The following is a 20,052-nucleotide window of genomic DNA, read 5'->3' on the forward strand; positions in this document are numbered from 1 at the left end:
AAAGCCAGTGGTAATCAAATACCACCAAAGAAAGCTCTATTTGTGTAAAGAAAATAATAGAGCTCAATGGGTATGCCAACAGTTAAAGGGGTTGTAAAGGTAAGATTTTTTTTTTTTTTAAAATAACAAACATGTTATACTTACCTTCACTGTGCAGCTCGTTCTGCACAGAGTGGCCCCGAACCTGGTCTTCTGGGGTCCCTCGGCGGCTGTTTCAGCTCCTCCCCGCAAGCATTAACCACCTTAATGCGAGCTCCCTCGCATGGTGGTGAGTGCTTGTGGGCGCGCTCCCGTGATACAGCCGGCGGCTATAGCCGCTCGCTGTATCACTCGGCCCCGCCCCCCGGCGCGCCACGTCATCGGATGTGATTGCCAGCAGCGCGAGCCAATGGCTGCGCTGCTTTCAATCCATCCACTGCAGCCAATCAGCGACCAGGCTGAGCTGCAATGAAGATGACGAGAACGAGCAGCGAAGATTCGAGGCGTCAGGTAAGTAAAACGGGGGGGCTGGGGGCGGCGGTATTGTCAAAAGTTTTTTCACCTTAATGCATAGAATGCATTAAGGTGAAAAAATTTTTACCTTTACAACCCCTTTAATGTTTTGTAAAATTCTTAGAAAAATTACCTTAGCTGAATATAATGTTTAGGATGAACACTAATTAAACATTTTAGTAACCTGAGTAGCTTTATATAACAAAAATCTTAAAGTTGAACTTTGGCCTCCCAAAAAAAAAAAAAAAAAAAAAAGTCCTGCAGTACTTCATTATAAGTGCATCTGCACTTCCAGTTTTCACTTATTCCCCCTGCAAAGCCCCGCCAGTGAAGTCTACCTAATGCAGCTTCCTGTCATGGTGTGGTAACAATGCTGCACTGCTCCTGAACTCAGAGCAGAATTGTCACTCTGATGTAGGCTGTGCTTACTTGTATGATAGTTGGATGAAAACATGTTGCAGGGCTTGTGGCTTATCAGCATTGTCGCTGATGATTCACAAATCTGTAGCTTGCTATTCAGCATCTGGTCACGCCTAGACCTTCCCCACTGGTTTCTGAATTGACAGTATTGCCTCTGTTGCTGAAACCCTCTTGTTGTGTGAGTTGCAGTCGTTGGAGGGGGGAGCATGAGACAAATGAGGAAAGATTTGTCTCAATCAGGAGAGGTAAAGGAAGTATTTTCTATTACTTTATGAGGCATGTTCATCATATGGTAACTAGATCTGGGACTTGTTTAGACTGTCATATAGGTTTGTTGTACTTTAATGCAACTTGGTGGCTAAGCTGTTTTTATTCCATCAGGGACACGTTACATGGAATTTAAAGTGGAGGGCCACCCTGAAAAAAAAGAAATTCACCAAAAATCCTAAAAAAAAAAAAAAAAAAAATTTGAAAAAAAAAATGTTTTTAAATTTACATAAGCCCTTGTTGCTAGGCAGTCTTCCTAATCTGCCTCTTCTTTTTCCGCGGCGTGTTCTGCTCCTCGGTGAGCGGCCTGTTGTCTTCTGGGAACTGTGTGTGTTCCCAGAACACCACGGGGCCATTCACAGAGCGCCGCATCAATCGCGCGTGCGCAGTAGGAAACTGGCAGTGAAGCCGCAAGGCTCCAGTGCCTGTTTCCCTTACCTAGGATGGCGGTGCCGGGACCCGAGAGCCGAGGGACGGGTCGACCGACATCGCGGGCACCCAGGACAGGTAAGTACTTATTTAAAGTCAGCAGCTACAGTGTTTGTAGCTGCTGACTTTTAATTTTTTTTTTTTTTTTTTACGGCCGGAATCCTGCTTTAAAGTGTTACTAAAGCCACAACAGTAAAATCAGTCTGTTTATGCAGTAAAGAATGCTTAGTATACTCACTGTGGAACCTAAGAGGTTAATCATCCATATTGTGTTAAAAAGGCTGCTTGATCCTGTCTTCTCTAATCCTCCCTTTCTTTTACTGTCCTCAATCCATCTGCCGATAGAACAGAGCCCAAGGAAGCACTCTGCACATGCTCAGTTTGGTGTGTATTGCTAGAGAATTATTTGGGGGGGGGGGGGGGGTGTGTGCATGTGATCAGCTCAGGGCCAATCAGCACTGTCCAGATAGAGGGTCAGGGGTCATGCAGCCTCATAGGAAAGTCAGGAGAGAATGAAAACTCCTCCTACAAGCTTTAATAACCAGTGTTCGGCTGGACACTGATAGAAGAAGTCACAAGCCTGCTACGTACTGCTTACGAGAAAAGGTATTTAGCAGTTTATATTTATTAAAATAATTGCATTTCCATGTTCTGTGAACAGTGGGAGATGAGATATAGTGAATGCAGGGTCCTGGGTTTAGTAACACTTATGCCCCCTACACACGGTCAGACTTCGTTCGGACATTCTGACAACAAAACATGTTGGCTCAAACTTGTCTTGCATACACACGGTCACACAAAGTTGTCGGAAAATCCGATCGTTCTAAACGCGGTGACGTAAAACACGTACGTCGGGACTATAAACGGGGCAGTGGCCAATAGCTTTCATCTCTTTATTTATTCTAAGCATGCATGGCACTTTGTCCGTCGGATTTGTGTACACACGATCGGAATTTCCAACAACGGATTTTGTTGTCGGAAAATTTTATAGCAAGCTCTCAAACTTTGTGTGTCGGAAAATCCGATGGAAAATGTCCGATGGAGCCCACACACGGTCGGAATTTCCGACAACACGCTCCGATCGGACATTGTCCATCGGAAAATCCGACTGTGTGTACAGGGCATTAGTATTTTCCCCATTTTTGTGTATTTGCTCAGATCTGTGTGCCCTATCTCTCCAGCAGGATACGAATAGAAACTAGAGGGCTGGGTCCATATTAAAGAAAATAAAAACTTGATTGTTGATTAAAAATACAATGTACTGTAAATCACAATTATTTCTCACTGGCTCCTAATCAAGCTCATCAGCATGAAAACGGACAAGTGTTTGGACACACATTGAAAACTTACTGCAAGGTTGGTGCATCACCAATTTCCTCTATCTTTATGATCTTAGCACTGGGAATATCAGGCGATGTCGACGTTTGTTCTTGAACGTTCAAATCTTCTTTTTGAGGCTCCTCAACTTGGCTGACAATTTTCACATTACAGGGAGTATTTTCCGTCAAAACATTTACTGGATTTATGGCCATGCCTCCAAGTTCTTCAATCTCCATCCTCCTTAAAGGTTTCTAAAGGGAAACCGATAAAAAAAAGTAATTTACAGTGCACAGTTTTTTATTATATGAGAAAGTCATATCAAAGGTGCCTAAACACTGCACTAATAACATGGGCTTATTGAAAATACACGATACTTCCCTTTTATAGAGTCCCTGTCTCCAAATTACAAAAATTCAGAAAAAATCAAGTATTTCAAATGCCTGCTTGCAGCGTTTTTGTCTTTACATAAACTATGTTTTATTCACTTGCAATGTATCTGTGAAATTGTTAAAACGTTTTACTACTCCAAGATTCGCTATTCATTGGCACAGTTCCCTCCCACTTGGCATGTTTATTCATTTGTAATAGTGAAAAAAAAACAAAAAAACTTCAAAGATTTAAAAATGTATGTACGCACTCATAGAGAACTTCTTTTATGTGCAAGCTTTTGGTCTTTGGTATATTACCCAATGTTTTTAAGACATACAGATGAGGTTGCAATGTGTAAATAGATACATAATATGCCAAGCCTTAAAAATCCTTTTCTCATTTTTTAGAGTGTGCTCTATTAGCTGCTTTACTGGCCACAGCAACCAGGAGATGACAGTGTTGAACCCAGAAGTGACATAATATGCGTTGTTTATTTGTTCATTTACCAGAGTGGATTCTGAGCAAACAGATGTTCACTGATCTCCCTCCGTTCCACCTGCTATGCTGGTTTCAGAGTCCAGAATCAGGGCCGCTGATAAGGGGATAGGCACCAGACCTCCTGTATGGGGCCAAGGCCAGCAGGGCAATTGGATATGGGCAGTAGAGGGGGGTGATTGGTAAAGGGCAGCAATTAGAGGAACTGATCCCCTGGGTGTCTCTTCCTGCAACAGCTAAAAGCTGGCTTTTCCTTCTCTCCCTCCCATAGTCTTAACTGCTGAAGGGAGAGACACACAGGGAATCGGTTCATGTAATTGCCCACCCCCCTCACGATCACCTTTCCTGCCCACGATTTGATTCCCCCTGCTGCCCGCTAATGATTTTAGTGTTTTTTTTTTTAAATGAACTTATCATTTTAATATGGGGTGGGGACGACGACTGGAGACTCTCAGGCTGTACGAGGCCCTGTGATTTCTAACAGCAGCCCTGTCCAGAATACAAAATCTGGGCAGTTGCGCATTGGGAAGTGGAGGGGTGTGTGCTGTGCACGGGATTGAGCAGCTATAAATCACTTCCACCTGAAAGCCCTGTCAGCTGAATGAAAAATCCCGTTCTACTATCTGCCATGCACACAGAATGTTTTTACAGCTGCTGTAGGGGCGTTTGATGTTTTTTTTTTTTAACTGCCTCTAAAAGCCCCTCCATGTTAGCCTATGTGTCCAAGCACACAAACTGTCAGAGGCATTTCGAGGCATAAGCGTTTAGAAGCAGTAAAGAAAAACAACAGCCTGTGCTTCCAAGAGCAGAAAAAACAAGCTGTAAAAACGAAAAACATGGCTAAACGTATCTAAACTTGTCAAGCCGCGTTTAACGTTTTTACATTACAGGGAGTGTTTTTAATGAAAAAAAGATCCAAAAACGCTAACATCCAAAAACACATGGGAAAACGCGCAAAAACGCTAATTTAAAAACGCGGCTAAACTAAAAAAAACTGGCGTTTTTAGTGCTGCTGTAGCGCTTGCGTTTTGAACATCCTGGGGGCATGAGCCCCTAATTTCCTGGCCCAGCCCTCTCCTCTCAGGAATGTCTAATTACTCTCTGGGGTTGATTTACTAAAGGGAAATCCACTCTGCACTACAAGTGCACTCGTAAGTGCAATCGCTGTAGATCGGAGGGGAATCTCTGCTGATTTTATCATCCAATCATGTACAAGCAAAAATGCTGTTTTTTAATTTTTCTTGCATGTCCCCCCTCAGAACTACAGCGACTGCACTTTCAGTGCACTTGTAGTGCAAAGTGGATTTGCCTTTCGTAAATAACCCCCTCTGTGCTATCCCATCTCTTTCACCCCTTCCTTCACCTCTTTACATTTTATGTAGCTGCCATATGAGAAGGGGAGGGTAATACTATACAGCAGGCCTGGACAAATCTCACCCAGAACTGGAAGTCTTTAAAAATCTAAGAGCCAGCCTACAAGTGTCACAATGTTTTATATGTTTCATAAACTACCCAAATTGTAATTAAAATAACTGGTCTGCCTATTTGCTTGATTCATGCAATCTGATCTTGGCACAGACATACTCATAGTGATTATCCCGGATCACTTGATTTGTGTAGAGCTACCTTCAGAAAAACAGCCCTTGTATAAACACATCACTAGATGGCAAGCTCTTGGGCACAGGCTAGCTGTGATTGCCAAAACTAGATCCATGTGTACACACAATTGCCATGTAATCTGTGTCCCTGGAAGGTTTTTTGTCTGTACATGTATGTGTACTCAGGAGGCCAAATCTGATCTCCCTGATGACCTGGCAACTGGGACTAGGGTCAGTTGAGTGATATTTCTGGGTAAGACATCAAATCCAAGATGGTGGTACCTTATTCACCAAAGTAATTGTTTATTCCATATTTAAGGTGATATAAGTCTTGTTTTTTGTTCTCTAAAAATAACAAACATGTTATACTTACCTGTGTATTGGTTTTGCACAGAGCAAACCCAGATCCTCCTCTTCTCGGGTCCCTCGCTGGCGCTCCTGGCCGCTCCATCCTGCCGAGTGCCCCCACAGATAGCAGCTTGCTATGGGGGCACCCAAGCCAAGCCACTGCTCTGTGTGTCCATTTAGTCAAGGAGCCGCAGCTTGGCCCCAACCTCTTTCTCTCTTCATTGGCTCACTGACTTTGATGGACAGCAGCGGGAGCCAATGGCGCTCCCTGCTGCGTCTCAGCCATTTACGAGGGAGAGCCCCGGACAGCCGAGGCTCTCATGCAACATCAATGAATTGAGATGGGGCTGAGGAAAGTATTAGGGGGGCTGCTGCACACTGAAAGTTTTTTATCTTTATGCATAGAATGCATAAAGATAAAAAAACCTTATGCCTTTAGAACCACTTTAATAAAATCAGACTTTGCTTTTGATTTTTAATTCAAAATAATATTTTAGATCTTAAAACTAAAGAAAACGACATTAACAAAAATTATGGGACCCAATACTTTGTTGCACAACTTTAGAGGCAAACACTGCAAACAAGCAATATCTGTAGCTCTCAATGGGACTTCTACATCTGCCAACAGGTAGATTGGCCCATTCCTCTTACGTAAACTGCTCCAGTGGTCTCAGGTTTGAAGGGAGACTTCTTCTGACTGCATGTTACAGCTGCTTCTATAGATGTTCGATAGGCTTCAGCTAACTGAACACGACTTCAAAAAAGTACAATGTTTTGTGCTTTAAGCTCCCTTTTGGGTCATTACCCTGTTGGAGATCTGTGACTGAGACACAGCTTTATTAACTCTGTGCTAGTTGCTAGTCAACAGATTTTATTGTGCCCTGCATAGATTCAAGGCACCCCATGACAGTCTCGTTCATGTTATATAGTAGATAGGGTATTATTTTCTTACGTTCATCTGTGAACATAGAACTGATGTTACTTGCCAAAAAGGCTACAGCTTTGCTCATCTGTCCATAGGAAATTCGCCCAGAACCAATGTGGCCTGTTAACATGCATTTTAGCAAATTTCAGTGTGACTATTTTATGCTTTCCTTTTAATAGCACAATCCTCCTAGTTTTTCTTCCTTTGAGCCCAAAGGAAGAATGGATGGTGTGATCAGACACTGATGTACCTTGACCTATCACTTCAGTTTGTATTTCTTTGGAAGTTTTTCTTTGTTCTTTGTCTACCATTCACACTATCCTTCTGTTCAATCTGAGGTCGTGTTGCAGCCACATGCTGGGAGGTTGGCTACAGTCCCAAGGACCCCAAATGTCTTAATATTTGCAACTGTAGTCACAGCAACATCAAGCTGCTTGGAGATGGTTTTACAGCCTTTACCTTTGACATGCTGGTTTATCATTATATTTCTGATCTCCTCCGACCACTCTCTCCTTACTTTCTCTGGTCCATCTTCAGTGTGATGTACACGAATAATGTCCAAGTCCTAAGGGCATATTCATCAAGTGACAAATAATAGCTGATCCTTTGCAACCCTTATTTGCATTCTTCAATAGTTAGTCCAGGTCTCAGCAATCTTTTTAACCACTTCCTGCCCGTAGGGTATCATATGACATCCTGGACTTAAAGTGGAGATATATAGTTGATGGCTTCAGCTTCAGGCATCATCCAGATAAATGGATTTTTAAAACAGCTTACCTGTAAAATCCTTTTCTTGGAGTACATCACGGGACACAGAGCACCATAATAATGACTATGTGGGTTATATGCCTACCTTTAGGTGATTGGACACTGGCAACCAATAGTAAGACGGTTCCTCCCATATAACCCCTCCCACACCGAAAGGACCTCAGTTTTGTAGCAAGCAATGACGATCCCAGAAAAGAGGGGAGGAACCTCTGTGTCCCGTGATGTACTCCAAGAAAAGAATTTTACAGGTAAGCTGTTTTAAAAATCCATTTTTCTTTATCGTACATAACGGGACACAGAGCACCATAATAATGACTATGTGGGATGTCCTAAAGCAATGCATCTGAGGGGGGGGGGGACACATCATCCCTAGACCCAACGGATCTGAGATTATAAAGCAGCCTGCAACATGCTGTGGCCAAAAAAAAGTCTCATTTTGAGATCTCACATCCACCAAGTAAAACCTGGTGAACGTATGAACTGAAGACCAAACGGCTGCTTTGCAAACCTGAGCCATAGACACCTGCTGGCGTACTGCCCATGATGCATTAACCCCTCTAGTGGAGTGTGCTCTTAAATCCCGGGGTGGAACCCTGCGCTTTAATCCATATGCCTGGACAATAGTCTGGCGAATCCACCTGGATATAGATGAACTTGTTGCCGGCTGTCCTCTTTTAGGACCCTCAGGCAAGACAAAAAAACAGTCAGTTTTCTGAAAGGGAGCTGACATCTCTAAGTAGACCTTTATCGCTCTCACCACATCCAGTGAGTGAAGCGACCTTTCCTCCCTAGTTTTAGGGTTAGGAAAAATAGGAAGGTAAAATGATATCCTGATTCAAATGAAATTTGGAAACTACCTTTGGTAGAAAATCTAGACGAGGACACATGACCACCCTGTCCTGATGAAGAACCATGAAAGGTTCCTTGCAAGAAAGGGCGGCCAATTCTGACACCCTTCTAGCCGATGTTATAGCTATTAAGAAAACTAACTTCCTGGTCAATAGGACAAAAGGAATATGCCTAATAGGTTCAAAGGGCTGACTCTGTAAGGCTGAAAGCACCAAATTTAGGTCCCAAGGACATAAAGGTGGTTTAAGCGGTGGCCTCAGGTGCGTTACTCCCTTCACAAAGGTTCGCACCAAAGAGGATTCCATTTCCTTTTCTCACACCAAGAAATGTATGACTTCCATACTCTGTAATAGATAGCTCTAGAAACTGACTTTCTAGCATTTATCAAAGTGGATAAGACTAAATCCATAATACCATGGTCTTTCAATAGTCTGGTCTCAATAGCCAGGCCATCAAATTCAGCAACCGTAAAGAAGGATGGAATATGGGCCCTTGAGACAACAGGTCTGGGCGGCAAGGAAGGACTAATGGGTCCCCTACTGCCAATTTCACAATCTCCGAGTACCATGACCTCCTGGGCCACGCTGGGGCCACTAAGATCACCGGCTTCTGTTCCTCCCGTATCCTGCGCAGTAAGTGCGGCAGAATCTGGATTGGAGGGAAGGCATATATCAGGGAATACTGATCCCAAGGAACCAATAACGCGTGTCTCCCGACAGCAAGCGGATCCTTGGTCCTGGATACAAACATGTCTAGTTTTGCATTGAATCTGGATGCCAGCAGATCCACATCTGGGGTCCCCCAGTATTGGCAAATCTGTAGAAAAACCTTGGGATGCAGGGACCATTCCCCTGGTAACAATTTCTGGAGACTTAGGAAATCCGCCTGCCAATTGTCCACCCCCGGGATAAACACTGCCGACAGAAACGGCATGTTCTTCTGCCCAGGTCAGTATATGATTTACTTCTCTTTGGGCTGCCCGACTCCTGGTACCTCCCTCGTGGTTGATATATGCCACTACCATGGAGTTGTCGGACTGAATCCTGACAGGAAAACCCCGCAACCTGGACATCCAGAATCGTAAGGCCAGACGCGCAGCCCGGATCTCCAAGAGGTTGTTGGGCAGAGTCCTCTCTGTCTGGGACCATACTCCCTGAACGGATGCTTACTCTAGGACTGCTCCCCAGCCGAGAAGACTGGCGTCCGTGGTCACCACTTTCCAGGTCACAGGCGGGAAAAACTTCCCTTTCCTTAAGTTGCTGGTTCTTAACCACCAAGATAGGCTCCATAGAACCTGTGGAGATAGAACCATAGGCTGATCCAAGGTTCGAGCAGACTTGTCCCACACCTTCAGGATACTGTTCTGAAACATTCTGGAGTGGAACTGTGCATATGGCACCGCGCTGAAAGCCGACAACCATCTTGCCCAATAACCTCATGCACAGCCGAACAGAAAGTGTTGGATCTTTCTTCACCTTCTGTACAAGCTCCACTATGGAGACGACCTTTAAGGGCGGAAGAAATACTCTTTCTTGAGCAGTGTCCAAGACCAGACCCAGATATACCAAGGCTTGGGTCGGACAAAGAGCTGACTTGTCCAAATTCAGTACCCAACCTAGGCGTTGTAAAACCTGTACTGTTCTTGATATGTTTAGAACTAGCATAGGGCGAGAGCATTCCCTTAGAAGTAGATCGTCCAGATATCCTATTATGGAAACCCCTACAGATCTTAGGGAAGCCAACACTGGGGCCAGAATCTTTGTGAAGACCCTGGGAGCCGTGGCAAGACCGAAGGGCAGTGCCACAAACTGGAAATGGCTGCCCTGTACAGCGATGCGTAAGAACCTTTGGTGAGGACCGAAGATCGGCACATGAAGGTACGCGTTCTTGATATCTATGGACGCCAGATAGTCCCCCTTTCTCAGGGACCTTATTACTGAACGGACCTATTACATACGGAAAGATCAGACGTCTACAAAGAAGTTGAGAGCCTTGAGGTCCAAAATGGGCCTTACTTCCCCATTTAGTTTTGGCACGGTGAATAGGTTTGAGTAAAACCCTTTGAATCTTTCCTCGTGCGGGACCTCCACAATTACTCCCTGCAACAGCAGATGGTGTAAAGCTAGGAGTAGGCATCTTCTTTTCTTCGGATCTGCTGGAACCCTTGAGTGTAGAAAGCGGTTCAGGGGAAACTCCCGGAACTCTATTTTGTAACCGTATTTTACAGTGGAAATGACCCATCTGTCTTGAACCAGTTATTCCTAGGCCTCCCCAAACAGCCAAAGCCTGCCCCCCACCCGTGAGAGCGGGGGCGCCCCTTCACAAGGCAGATTTGGAGTTGGGCTTGGACGGCTTTTGGGTCCAGGGTTTTTTCTGACCCTGAGGTCTTTTAAACCCAGACGGCTGAGGCCGTCGATACAGCTTAGGAGAAGAGGCACCAGGCCCTGGGGGATTAGGAATTTTGTAAGAAGGCTGCTTCCCCTTCCTTTTAATAGGAAGCAGAGCGCTCTTTCCTTCAGAGATCTTTTGGATATATTTATCCAGATATTCGCCAAACAAGCGCTCTCCATGAAATGGAAACGCAGCAAGTAGCCTTTTACATGGTGTCTCAGCAGACCAGTTCTTTAGCCACAATACTCTGCGCATATGAACTGATAGTAACGCAAAACGAGACATTTGTTGGATTGAGTCCTTTAAAGCGTCAACCGCAAAACACAAGGCATGAGGGATCTCTGATAGTTCCTCAGAAGATTCCTTCTGGCAAGTTATGTTCTTCACTAACCTCTTAAAGCGATCCTTTAGGGATTGACAAATTCCAATGCCTGCAACAGCAGGCGGAACTGCTGCACTGGCAACCGAGAAGGAGGCTTTTAATAAGGACTCTAGCTTCTCATCAGCCGGATCCTTGAAAACCTGGGCATTATCCACTGGACAGGTTAAATTTTTATTTACAGAAGATATGGCAGTGTCTACCAAAGGTGTGCTCCATTTCTTCCTGAACCTTTCCTCCATGGGGTATAAAATAAAAAACCTTTTGGGAGGTAAGTATATTCTGTCAGGATGCTCCCAGTCCGCATAAATCACCTGCTCCAGCAACGGATGCAAGGGAAAGGCTTGGGAAATTTGTTTATGCTCTGATCCCAGAGTGCAGACTCCTGAACCGGGGGTAATTTAAACCCAATTCGTACCATCTCCATTAGAGATTGGATAAACAATTTTTGGCAATGGGAGGCTGAAATAGGCTCTTCAGAGCCAGAGTCCTCAGCCGAGGAATCTTCAGCCTCTCCTACCTCCTGGTCCTTCATGACCACCTCCTCTGGATCCTCTGCCCATTCTGGTTCCAGGTTACCTGGACCCATCTGGCTATAAGAGTCCTGGGGCTCTAGTGACTCACCACTTGGCCCAGGCCCGGAGGAGGGAGATCTATTATGCTTCATTCCCCCCTGTGTTACAGAGGCAATCATGCCAGCTATTTTGCCTTCAAGACCTGCTAAGGCAGATGCCAAATCATCCTTTGTAACACAAGCCGAGGCAGGCACATTGGTAGTGGCTACTATGCCTGACAAGTGCAATGGCTCAGGAAGGTCAGAAACCACAGGTCCTTCAGTAAAAACTGAGGCCGCATCAATATGGGGTTGGTCTCCTGCTTTTTGTGGAGGGACTCTTACCCCTGGGCTTGCCTTGTTCCCTGTTCCTCATTTTTTTGGAAGACATAGCTTACACACGAGAAATAAACAAGGAGTACTCCCCACAAATTACAACCAGTCTTTAACCTGTCACCGTAGTGTCCAAGACCATCCGACTCACGTGCCCACCGCTCGCTCTGCCTCCTCCACGCACACGCCAGGAGCTCCATGCTTAAAACACCTTAGCATGGAAGCGAGCGCGCGGATCAGTGGCCAGTGATCCGCCCACCGCCTGCGCCGTCCCGACGCACGCGGCGCCATGACGTGGACCGCAGCGGCGCACGCGCACACTAGCGGCGCATGCACGCGCATGCGCACTCGCACGCAAATTGTTTTTTTTTTTTTAAATGCGCGCCAACCGGCCTCTGTAACCCTGGACACCGGATCAGACTATCCTGGCAAAAAATGTCTCTTTTTTTTTTTTTTAAAACAAAAGGGGAAAATACATATCTGTATATATATAAGAACCCCAAAGGGGAGTACTCACCATCCCATGCAGCAGGGCCTGTCTTGCCAGGCCCAATCTTCCCCCATCACGGCTGTAGCGCCTCTAAGGACCTTCAGGGACCGGGTCCCCCATATATTGGGGTCCACACCCCTGGACCTGTAAAGCACCCTTTGTGGTTTTCTTGGGCAAAGTAGACCAGAAATACCAACCTTTAACAAGGGTCCAGCACTTAAAAAGGACACATTACAAGCAACACCTCGTTCTTGAGCCGAGGTTTGGGTACCATCCACTTTAGCTTTAGTAAGCCATCCGAATGGATCCGATTATAACGTCCTCAGTGGGACATTTTTTGAAGAAACTGAAGAGCTTCAATATCCGTGACCATCACCTTCAAGACACTGGCGAAAAAACTGAGGTCCTTCTGGTGTGGGAGGGGTTATATGGGTGGAACTGTCTTACTATTGGTTGCCAGCGTCCAATCACCTAAAGGTAAGCGTATAACCCACATAGTCATTATTATGGTGCTCTGTGTCCCGTGATGTACGATAAAGAAATCTTTATTTTCAGTCGGCAATTCCCTACAGTGGTAAAGCCATCCTAGTGGCTGAATAGCTTCTGGATTGCTTTTACAGGCAGCAGGAGGGGACGCCCCCCCCACCACCACTCAGCGGCACCTCTCCGGGCTCTACCGTGTGATCTGATCTGAGAAGCCGGGATACGATCCGGCGGCGGGTTACCATGGAGCTGGTTGTGGACCGGATGGTCCCTGGCCACCTCTATGATTATGGGAGGCCAGAAGCAACGTCATGATGTCACTCGGTTTTGGCAGATGTAAACACTGCCACTTTTTTTTTCCTGGAAAGCAGAGATCAATGTTTTTGTTTTTTTTTTCACCTCGCCATTTCCAGGGTAGAGGAGATATCTGGGGTCAAATAAGAGGAACAGTGTAAAAATAAAATAAAAAAAAAAGTTTTTTAAAGCGTCCTCATCCCCTCGTGCACCTGCATATGTAAACGTTGTTTGCACCACACGTGAGGTATTGTCGTAAATGTTATAGAGAGCAATCATTCTAGCTCTGGAACTGTAAAAAAATGTTTTTAAAGCTTCGCCTATGGAGATTTTTAAGTTCTATAGTTTGGCCCCATTCCACGAGCGTGCGCAATTTTAAAGCGTGACATATTAGGTATCTATTTGCTTGGCGTAACATCATCTTTTATAGTTAAATGAAAAATATAGTTATATAATGAATTTTAATGCAAAAAAACACAATAAGTGTATTTATTCCAATTACATTTCAAAAATCATGCAAGATAAAAAATTGCAATGACCGCCTTTTTATCCTCCAGGGTCTCTGCTAAAAAATATACATATATAATGTTTGGGGGTTCTGAGTAATTTTCTAGCAAAAAAATACTGATTTTTACATGAAGATTGTAGCCTAAAACTGTTGGTTGTCGTTTTGTCTCTGTACCATTTGCTGTGGAAGTTTATAACCTTTTAAAGTGTACAGGGGAAATAGCAGGTGAAAGCCCACACAGTTAAAGTGCTTGTTACCCTAAAAAAAAAAAAAAAAAAAAAAAAAAAAAAAAAAAAAAAAAAAAATATATATATATATATATATATATATATATATATATATATATATATATATATATATATATATATATATATATATATATATATATATATATATATATATATATATTGATCCTGTTCCTTTAAAGCATGTTATGCAGCACAGTGCTTGTGCTGTGTAATCAATTTTGTCCCCTGTAGCACCTGAAATACCTGGCTCTGCCCCCCCCCCTGTAAACTGACCACAGTTTATCATGGCTGCTGAGCCCTGACACAGTGGTCAGTTTACGTGCCTCCGTCAGCCACAGATCTCCTGTGTCCTTCTCTCCTCCCCCCCCATGCCTGTCAGCTCTTACAAGTGCCCCCCCCCCCCTGCTAAAATGACTTAAATTTTCACACAAATGTCCCTGTTTGCTAATGACAAGGGTCCTAGTGTCTGTGCTTTATAAATAAAATGCTGCTATATACCAGATTTAAGAGCGACGCGTGGCGCTCACGTGACTGATCGGCTCTCTCCTCCTGGCTGACGTCAGCGAGGGACTCTCAGCCTCACCCGCTCTAGCTGTCAGATCAGGAGAGGGGAGAGCCAGCCGGTCACGTGAGCGCCAAGCAGCACTCTGAAATCAGCTATATAGCGCCTTTTTTTTTTTTTATAAAGCACAAACACTGGGACACTTGTTATTAGCTAACAGGGACATTTGTGTAAAGATAACAGAGTGGTTTAACAACCACTTTAAGCATACCACAGCAGCCCCCAGACTAAAAATAGTTATATTCCTAATTGAGATGTCCTGCAAAGCTAACTTTCAGTGTCCACCATAAAGGTAAATGGGGGCTCCTGCCTACATAGGCTGTGTAGGGGCAGCTAAAAGAAAACACCTACAGTATATGCAGCAGTACCTGTCTTTTTTCAGACAAGGCTTAAACATATTTTAATTATACATTGGATATATATTATATATATACACACACACAGCATCTCACAAAAGTGAGTACACCCCTCACATTTTTGTAAATATTTGATATCTTTTCATGCGACAACACTGAAGAAATGACACTTTGCTACAATGTAAAGTAGTGAGTGTACAGCTTGTATTACAGTTGAAATTTGCTGTCCCCTCAAAATAACTCAACACACAGCCATTAATGTCTAAACCGCTGGCAACAAAAGTGAGTACACCCCTAAGTAAAAATGTCAAAATTGGGCCATTTTCCCTACCCGGTGTCATGTGACTCGTTAGTGTCACAAGGTCTCAGGTGTGAATGGGTGTTAAATTTGGTGTTATCGCTCTCACTCTCTCATACTGGTCACTGAACGTTCAACATGGCAAAGAACTCTCTGAGGATCTGAAAAAAAGAATTGTTGCTCTATATAAAGATGGTCTAGGCTATAAGAAGATTGCCAAGACCCTGAAACTGAGCTGCAGCACGATGGCTAAGACCATACAGCGGTTTAACAGGACAGGTTCTACTCAGAACAGGCCTCGCCATTAGTTGACCAAAGAAGTTGAGTGCACATGCTCAGCGTCATATCCAGAGGTTGTCTTTGGGAAATAGATGTACGAGTGCTGCCACCATTGCTGAGGAGGTTGAAGGGGTGGGGGGTCAGCCTGTCAGTGCTCAGACCATACGCTGCACACTGCATCAAATTGGTCTGCATGGCGGTCATCCCAGAAGGAAGCCTCTTCTAAAGATGATGCACAAGAAAGCAACAGTTTGCTGAAGACAAGCAGACTAAGGACATGGATTACTGGAACCATGTCCTGTGGTCTGATGAGACCAAGATAAACTTATACGGTTCAGATGGTGTCAAGCGTGTGTGGCGGCAACCAGGTGAGGAGTACAAAGACAAGTGTGTCTTGCCTACAGTCAAGCATGGTGGTGGGAGCGTCATAGTCTGGGGCTGCATGAGTGCTGCCGGCACTGGGGAGCTACAGTTCATTGAGGGAACCATGAATGCCAACATTACTGTGACATACTGAAGCAGAGCATGATACCCTCCCTTTGGAGACTGGGCCGCAGGGCAGTATTCCAACAAGATAACGACCCAAACACACCTCCAAGACAACCAGTGCCTTGCTAAAGAAGCTTAGGGTAAAGGTGATGGACTTGGCAAGCATGTCTCCAGACCTAAACGTTATTGAGCACCTGTGGGGCATCCTCAAACGGAAAGGTGGAGGAGCGCAAGGTCTCTAACATCCACCAGCTCCGTGATGTCATCATGGAGGAGTGGAAGAGGACTCCAGTGGCAACCTGTGAAGCTCTGGTGAACTCCATGCCCAGTGCTGGAAAATAATCGTTGCCACACCAAATACTGACACTTTGGGCCCAATTTGGACATTTTCACTTTGGGGTGTACCCACTTTTGTTGCCAGCGTTTTTGACATTAATGGCTGTGTGTTGAGTTATTTTGAAGGGACAGCAAATTTACACTGTTATACAAGCTGTACACTCACTACTTTACATTGTAGCAAAGTGTCATTTCTTCAGTGTTGTCACATATATAATAAAATATTTACAAAAATGTGAGGGGTGTACTCACTTTTGTGAGATACTGTATATATATGAGTGCGCGCGCGCGCTTGTTTATAGTCTACAAAGTATTTCACAGAGGTATATTTATCACAAATTCCTTTGTAGTTAATATTGTATCAATTGTTTCCATAAAGAGAAGATCTTTTGCCAAGTCCATATTGATTTTAGCCCTTCACACTTTAAAAACCATTAATCAATTGGCTTTTGCCTTGCATCTTCCATGACTAAAAGGCCACATACTGAGATATGAGAACACTCCATGGCATTTAACATTTAAAAAAAAAAAAAAATGAGTGTCAAGTACAAATAAAGAAAAAATAATGTTTCATTTTCTGACAATTATTTTTAATATGCTCAGCACTGAATTAAAGCCAAAGTATAGCATACCCTAATGCCCTGTACACGGTCGGATTTTCCGACGGAAAAAGTGCGATCAGATTGTGTTGTCGGAAATTACGATCGTGTGTGGGTTCCATCAGACTTTTTCCGTCAGAATTTCCGACACACAAAGTTTGAGAGCAGGATATAAAATTTTCCGACAACAAAATCCGATCGGTTAAATTCCGATCGTGTGTACACAAATCCGACGCACAAAGTGCCACGCATGCTCAAAATAAATTAAGAGACGAAAGCTATTGGCTACTGCCTCGTTTATAGTCCTGATGTACGTGTTTTGCGTCACCGCGTTCAGAGCGATCGGATATTCTGACAACTTTGTGCGACCGTGTGTATGCAAGACAAGTTTGAGCCAACATCCATCGGAAAAAATTCATGGATTTTGTTGTCGGAATGTCCGATCGTGTGTACAGGGCATAAGAGTTAGCTTTAAAATGGGTAACCGAAATGACTGAAAATACAATCATAATTGAAATTTGAAATCATAAAAAAGAGAGGTTGCATTGGGAATTGATACAAAAACTCAGAACACTGGACTGTGGCCAAAACAGAGGATGTTATGTGCCATTATTGAACTATGTTTAGTGACATAGACATTTAAAAAAACATTTATACTTATAAGCTAACATTAGATGTATGTATTCAAGACTTCTCAACTTCAAATCATGTGTAAATGTCTCAACAACACCTGAGTGACAATCACAATGTTTAAATCAGACAGATTTTGTTTTTTAAATAACAAACATGTCATACTTACCTGCTCTGTGCAGTGGTTTTGCACAGAGCCGCCCCGATCCTCCTTTCATCCGGTCCACCACCGGTGCTCCTGGCCCCTCCTGCCAAGTGCCCCCATAGCAAGCGCTCCTGAGCTGCTGCTTTGTGTGTCCATTCACACACACTCACAGACAGAGCGTGGTTCAGCCCCATCCCCACTCTCTCATTGGCTCACTGGCTGTGATTGACAGTAGCTGGAGCCAATGGCTCCCACTGCTGCCTCAGCCAGTGAGAAGAGACTCGGGAAAGCTGCTGCTCTCGTGGACATAACTGGATTGAGATGGGGCTCAAGTAAGTATTAGGGGGGCTTGCTGAACACAAAGTTTTTTTACCTTCTTGCACAGAATGCATGAGGATAAGAAAAAAACTTGAACCTTTATAATCACTTTAAAGCAGCTTATATTACCCCTTGTGTGTCAGGAAAAACTGTTTTTTTTATACTCGCCGTAAAATCCTTTCTTTGAGTTAATTCAAGGATACAGCTTCAGCTTATTCGTGACCATAGAATTTATTGCGTTCACTACCGATGTAGGAGACTAGGCAGGAAAAAAAAACATAGCACCGCCTATGGGCAGTTCTAGTTGGTACAATGCCTCTCTCTGCTATAGGCAGTTCAGTTTGTCACAAGGCCAGTACAAGAAAAAAAACAATAAAAAAAACAAAAAGGGGATGGGTGTTGTGTATATCAATTAACTCAGAAAAGGGGTTTTATGGGGGGCAAAAAATCCCATCTTCTCTTATGTTCACTGATGGAAACCAGAAGAAAACATGCAACCAGCCGAGAACTACCCAGTAGGGAAACAAAGAACCAGAAATAGTGGCAAAGCAGGCCTTTTTGTGGGCCATCCACAATCACAAATAGAGTCTCACCTCTTTAATTCTCCTCTCCTCTTATCTGCCCTATTTTTGTAAATAAGCCCCATGTTTGTTATTACAGGTTCTTATATAGCGCCGTCAATTTAAATCTAAATTGGCCCTTGTATGTGTATGTGAGTTGGGGGTCTTAGATTGAATGCTCCTTGAGGGCAGGGACTGATATAAATGTACAAAATATATATATATATATATATATATATATATATATATATATATATATATACATATACATATATATATATATATATATATATATATACATATACATATATACATACACACATAAACATATACACACACACACAAAGTGCTGTGTAAATTGACAGCGCTATACAAGATTTATATATATTACAGTACAGTTTTGCAGGTAATTTGTCAAATATTTTTAGCTTTTTCAGCTACATATAAAGGATACAAATATTTTACAAATGCCTAAAGAACCGCATAATGTCTTCATGTGTGCATGTGGACAGAGAAAATGGCAGCATACAATATGTACTGAAAAATAAGAACTTAAACTATTAAACTCACCATGTAATAACAAACACTGGGCTCATTTACAAAAATAGGGCAGATAAGAGGAGAGGAGAGTAAAGAAAGTTGACCCTTCTTGATAGAAAAGCAAAGTTCTTCAATTTCCCAGAAAATTAAAGACCAACTCCAGGAAAATGTAAAAAGTCACCCTTGCAGTAGGGGCTCCTGCACTGCAAAGGTTAATTGCTCATTCAGTCTAGGGACAGAGGACAGAGGATATCTTACTCCTAGCTCCACCAGGCTCCCTCCAGCACTATGACTGGTCCCACACAGCTGCTCTGTAAGCTGCGACCAGCTGCAGGATCCTAAAGGTACAACACAGGGTTCAACATTTTAAATCAATGGGCTTTAACGCACCTCACTGTCAGAAAATTTTGGTCCTGCTTCATTTTGTGCAATGTACCACAATGCACACTGAAAAGAAAGTTGGAGTCACCATTGGTGTCAGTGGCTGTGAAAAGAAAATCCTAATCACTGATGTCAGTGACCACAATTATAACTCCCAACATTTATAGGTTGGACTTGATAGACTTGTGTCTTTTTTCAACATCTATGTATCTATATATGTAACTATATGTAACTATAGTGGAAGTGACCACAACAATATTCCCCAGCATTGGTGTCAGTGACTGCAATAATAACCCCCACAGCATTGTCAATGTCTGAATTTAACCTCAGCATTCGTGTTAGTAACCACAATAAAAAATCCCAGCATTGGTGTCAGTGGATGCAGCAATAACCCCAACACTTTTGTCAGTCACTGTAATGATCAACAGTATTGGTGTTAGTGACTGCAATGATGACTCTAGTAGAAGTGCTTCAACAAAATGGTGGCTGTCTGCACACAGACACTGACTCCCTGTTGCATAAATGTGAATGAGATGGATAAAAGATCGCTTCAGCTCCTTTGCTCTGCCTGTAGAGAACTCTTTAGATGTGTTTTGCCCT

General features: G+C 43.5%; 1 protein-coding gene across 2 annotated transcripts in view; it reads right to left on the reverse strand.

Annotated features, from left to right (window-relative positions):
• The window catches only part of RPAP3 (RNA polymerase II associated protein 3), a 119,944-nt gene that overhangs the window by 28,127 nt on the left and 71,765 nt on the right, over positions 1–20,052 (reverse strand). For both annotated transcript variants that reach the window (XM_073619970.1, XM_073619969.1), the window contains one exon: positions 2,959–3,179. In XM_073619970.1, coding sequence (XP_073476071.1) covers positions 2,959–3,179 — 221 coding nt within the window. The remainder of the gene's footprint in view (positions 1–2,958; positions 3,180–20,052) is intronic.

Source organism: Aquarana catesbeiana, linkage group LG03 (genome assembly GCF_042186555.1).
Source record: "Aquarana catesbeiana isolate 2022-GZ linkage group LG03, ASM4218655v1, whole genome shotgun sequence".
NCBI classification, from domain to species: Eukaryota; Metazoa; Chordata; class Amphibia; order Anura; family Ranidae; genus Aquarana; species Aquarana catesbeiana.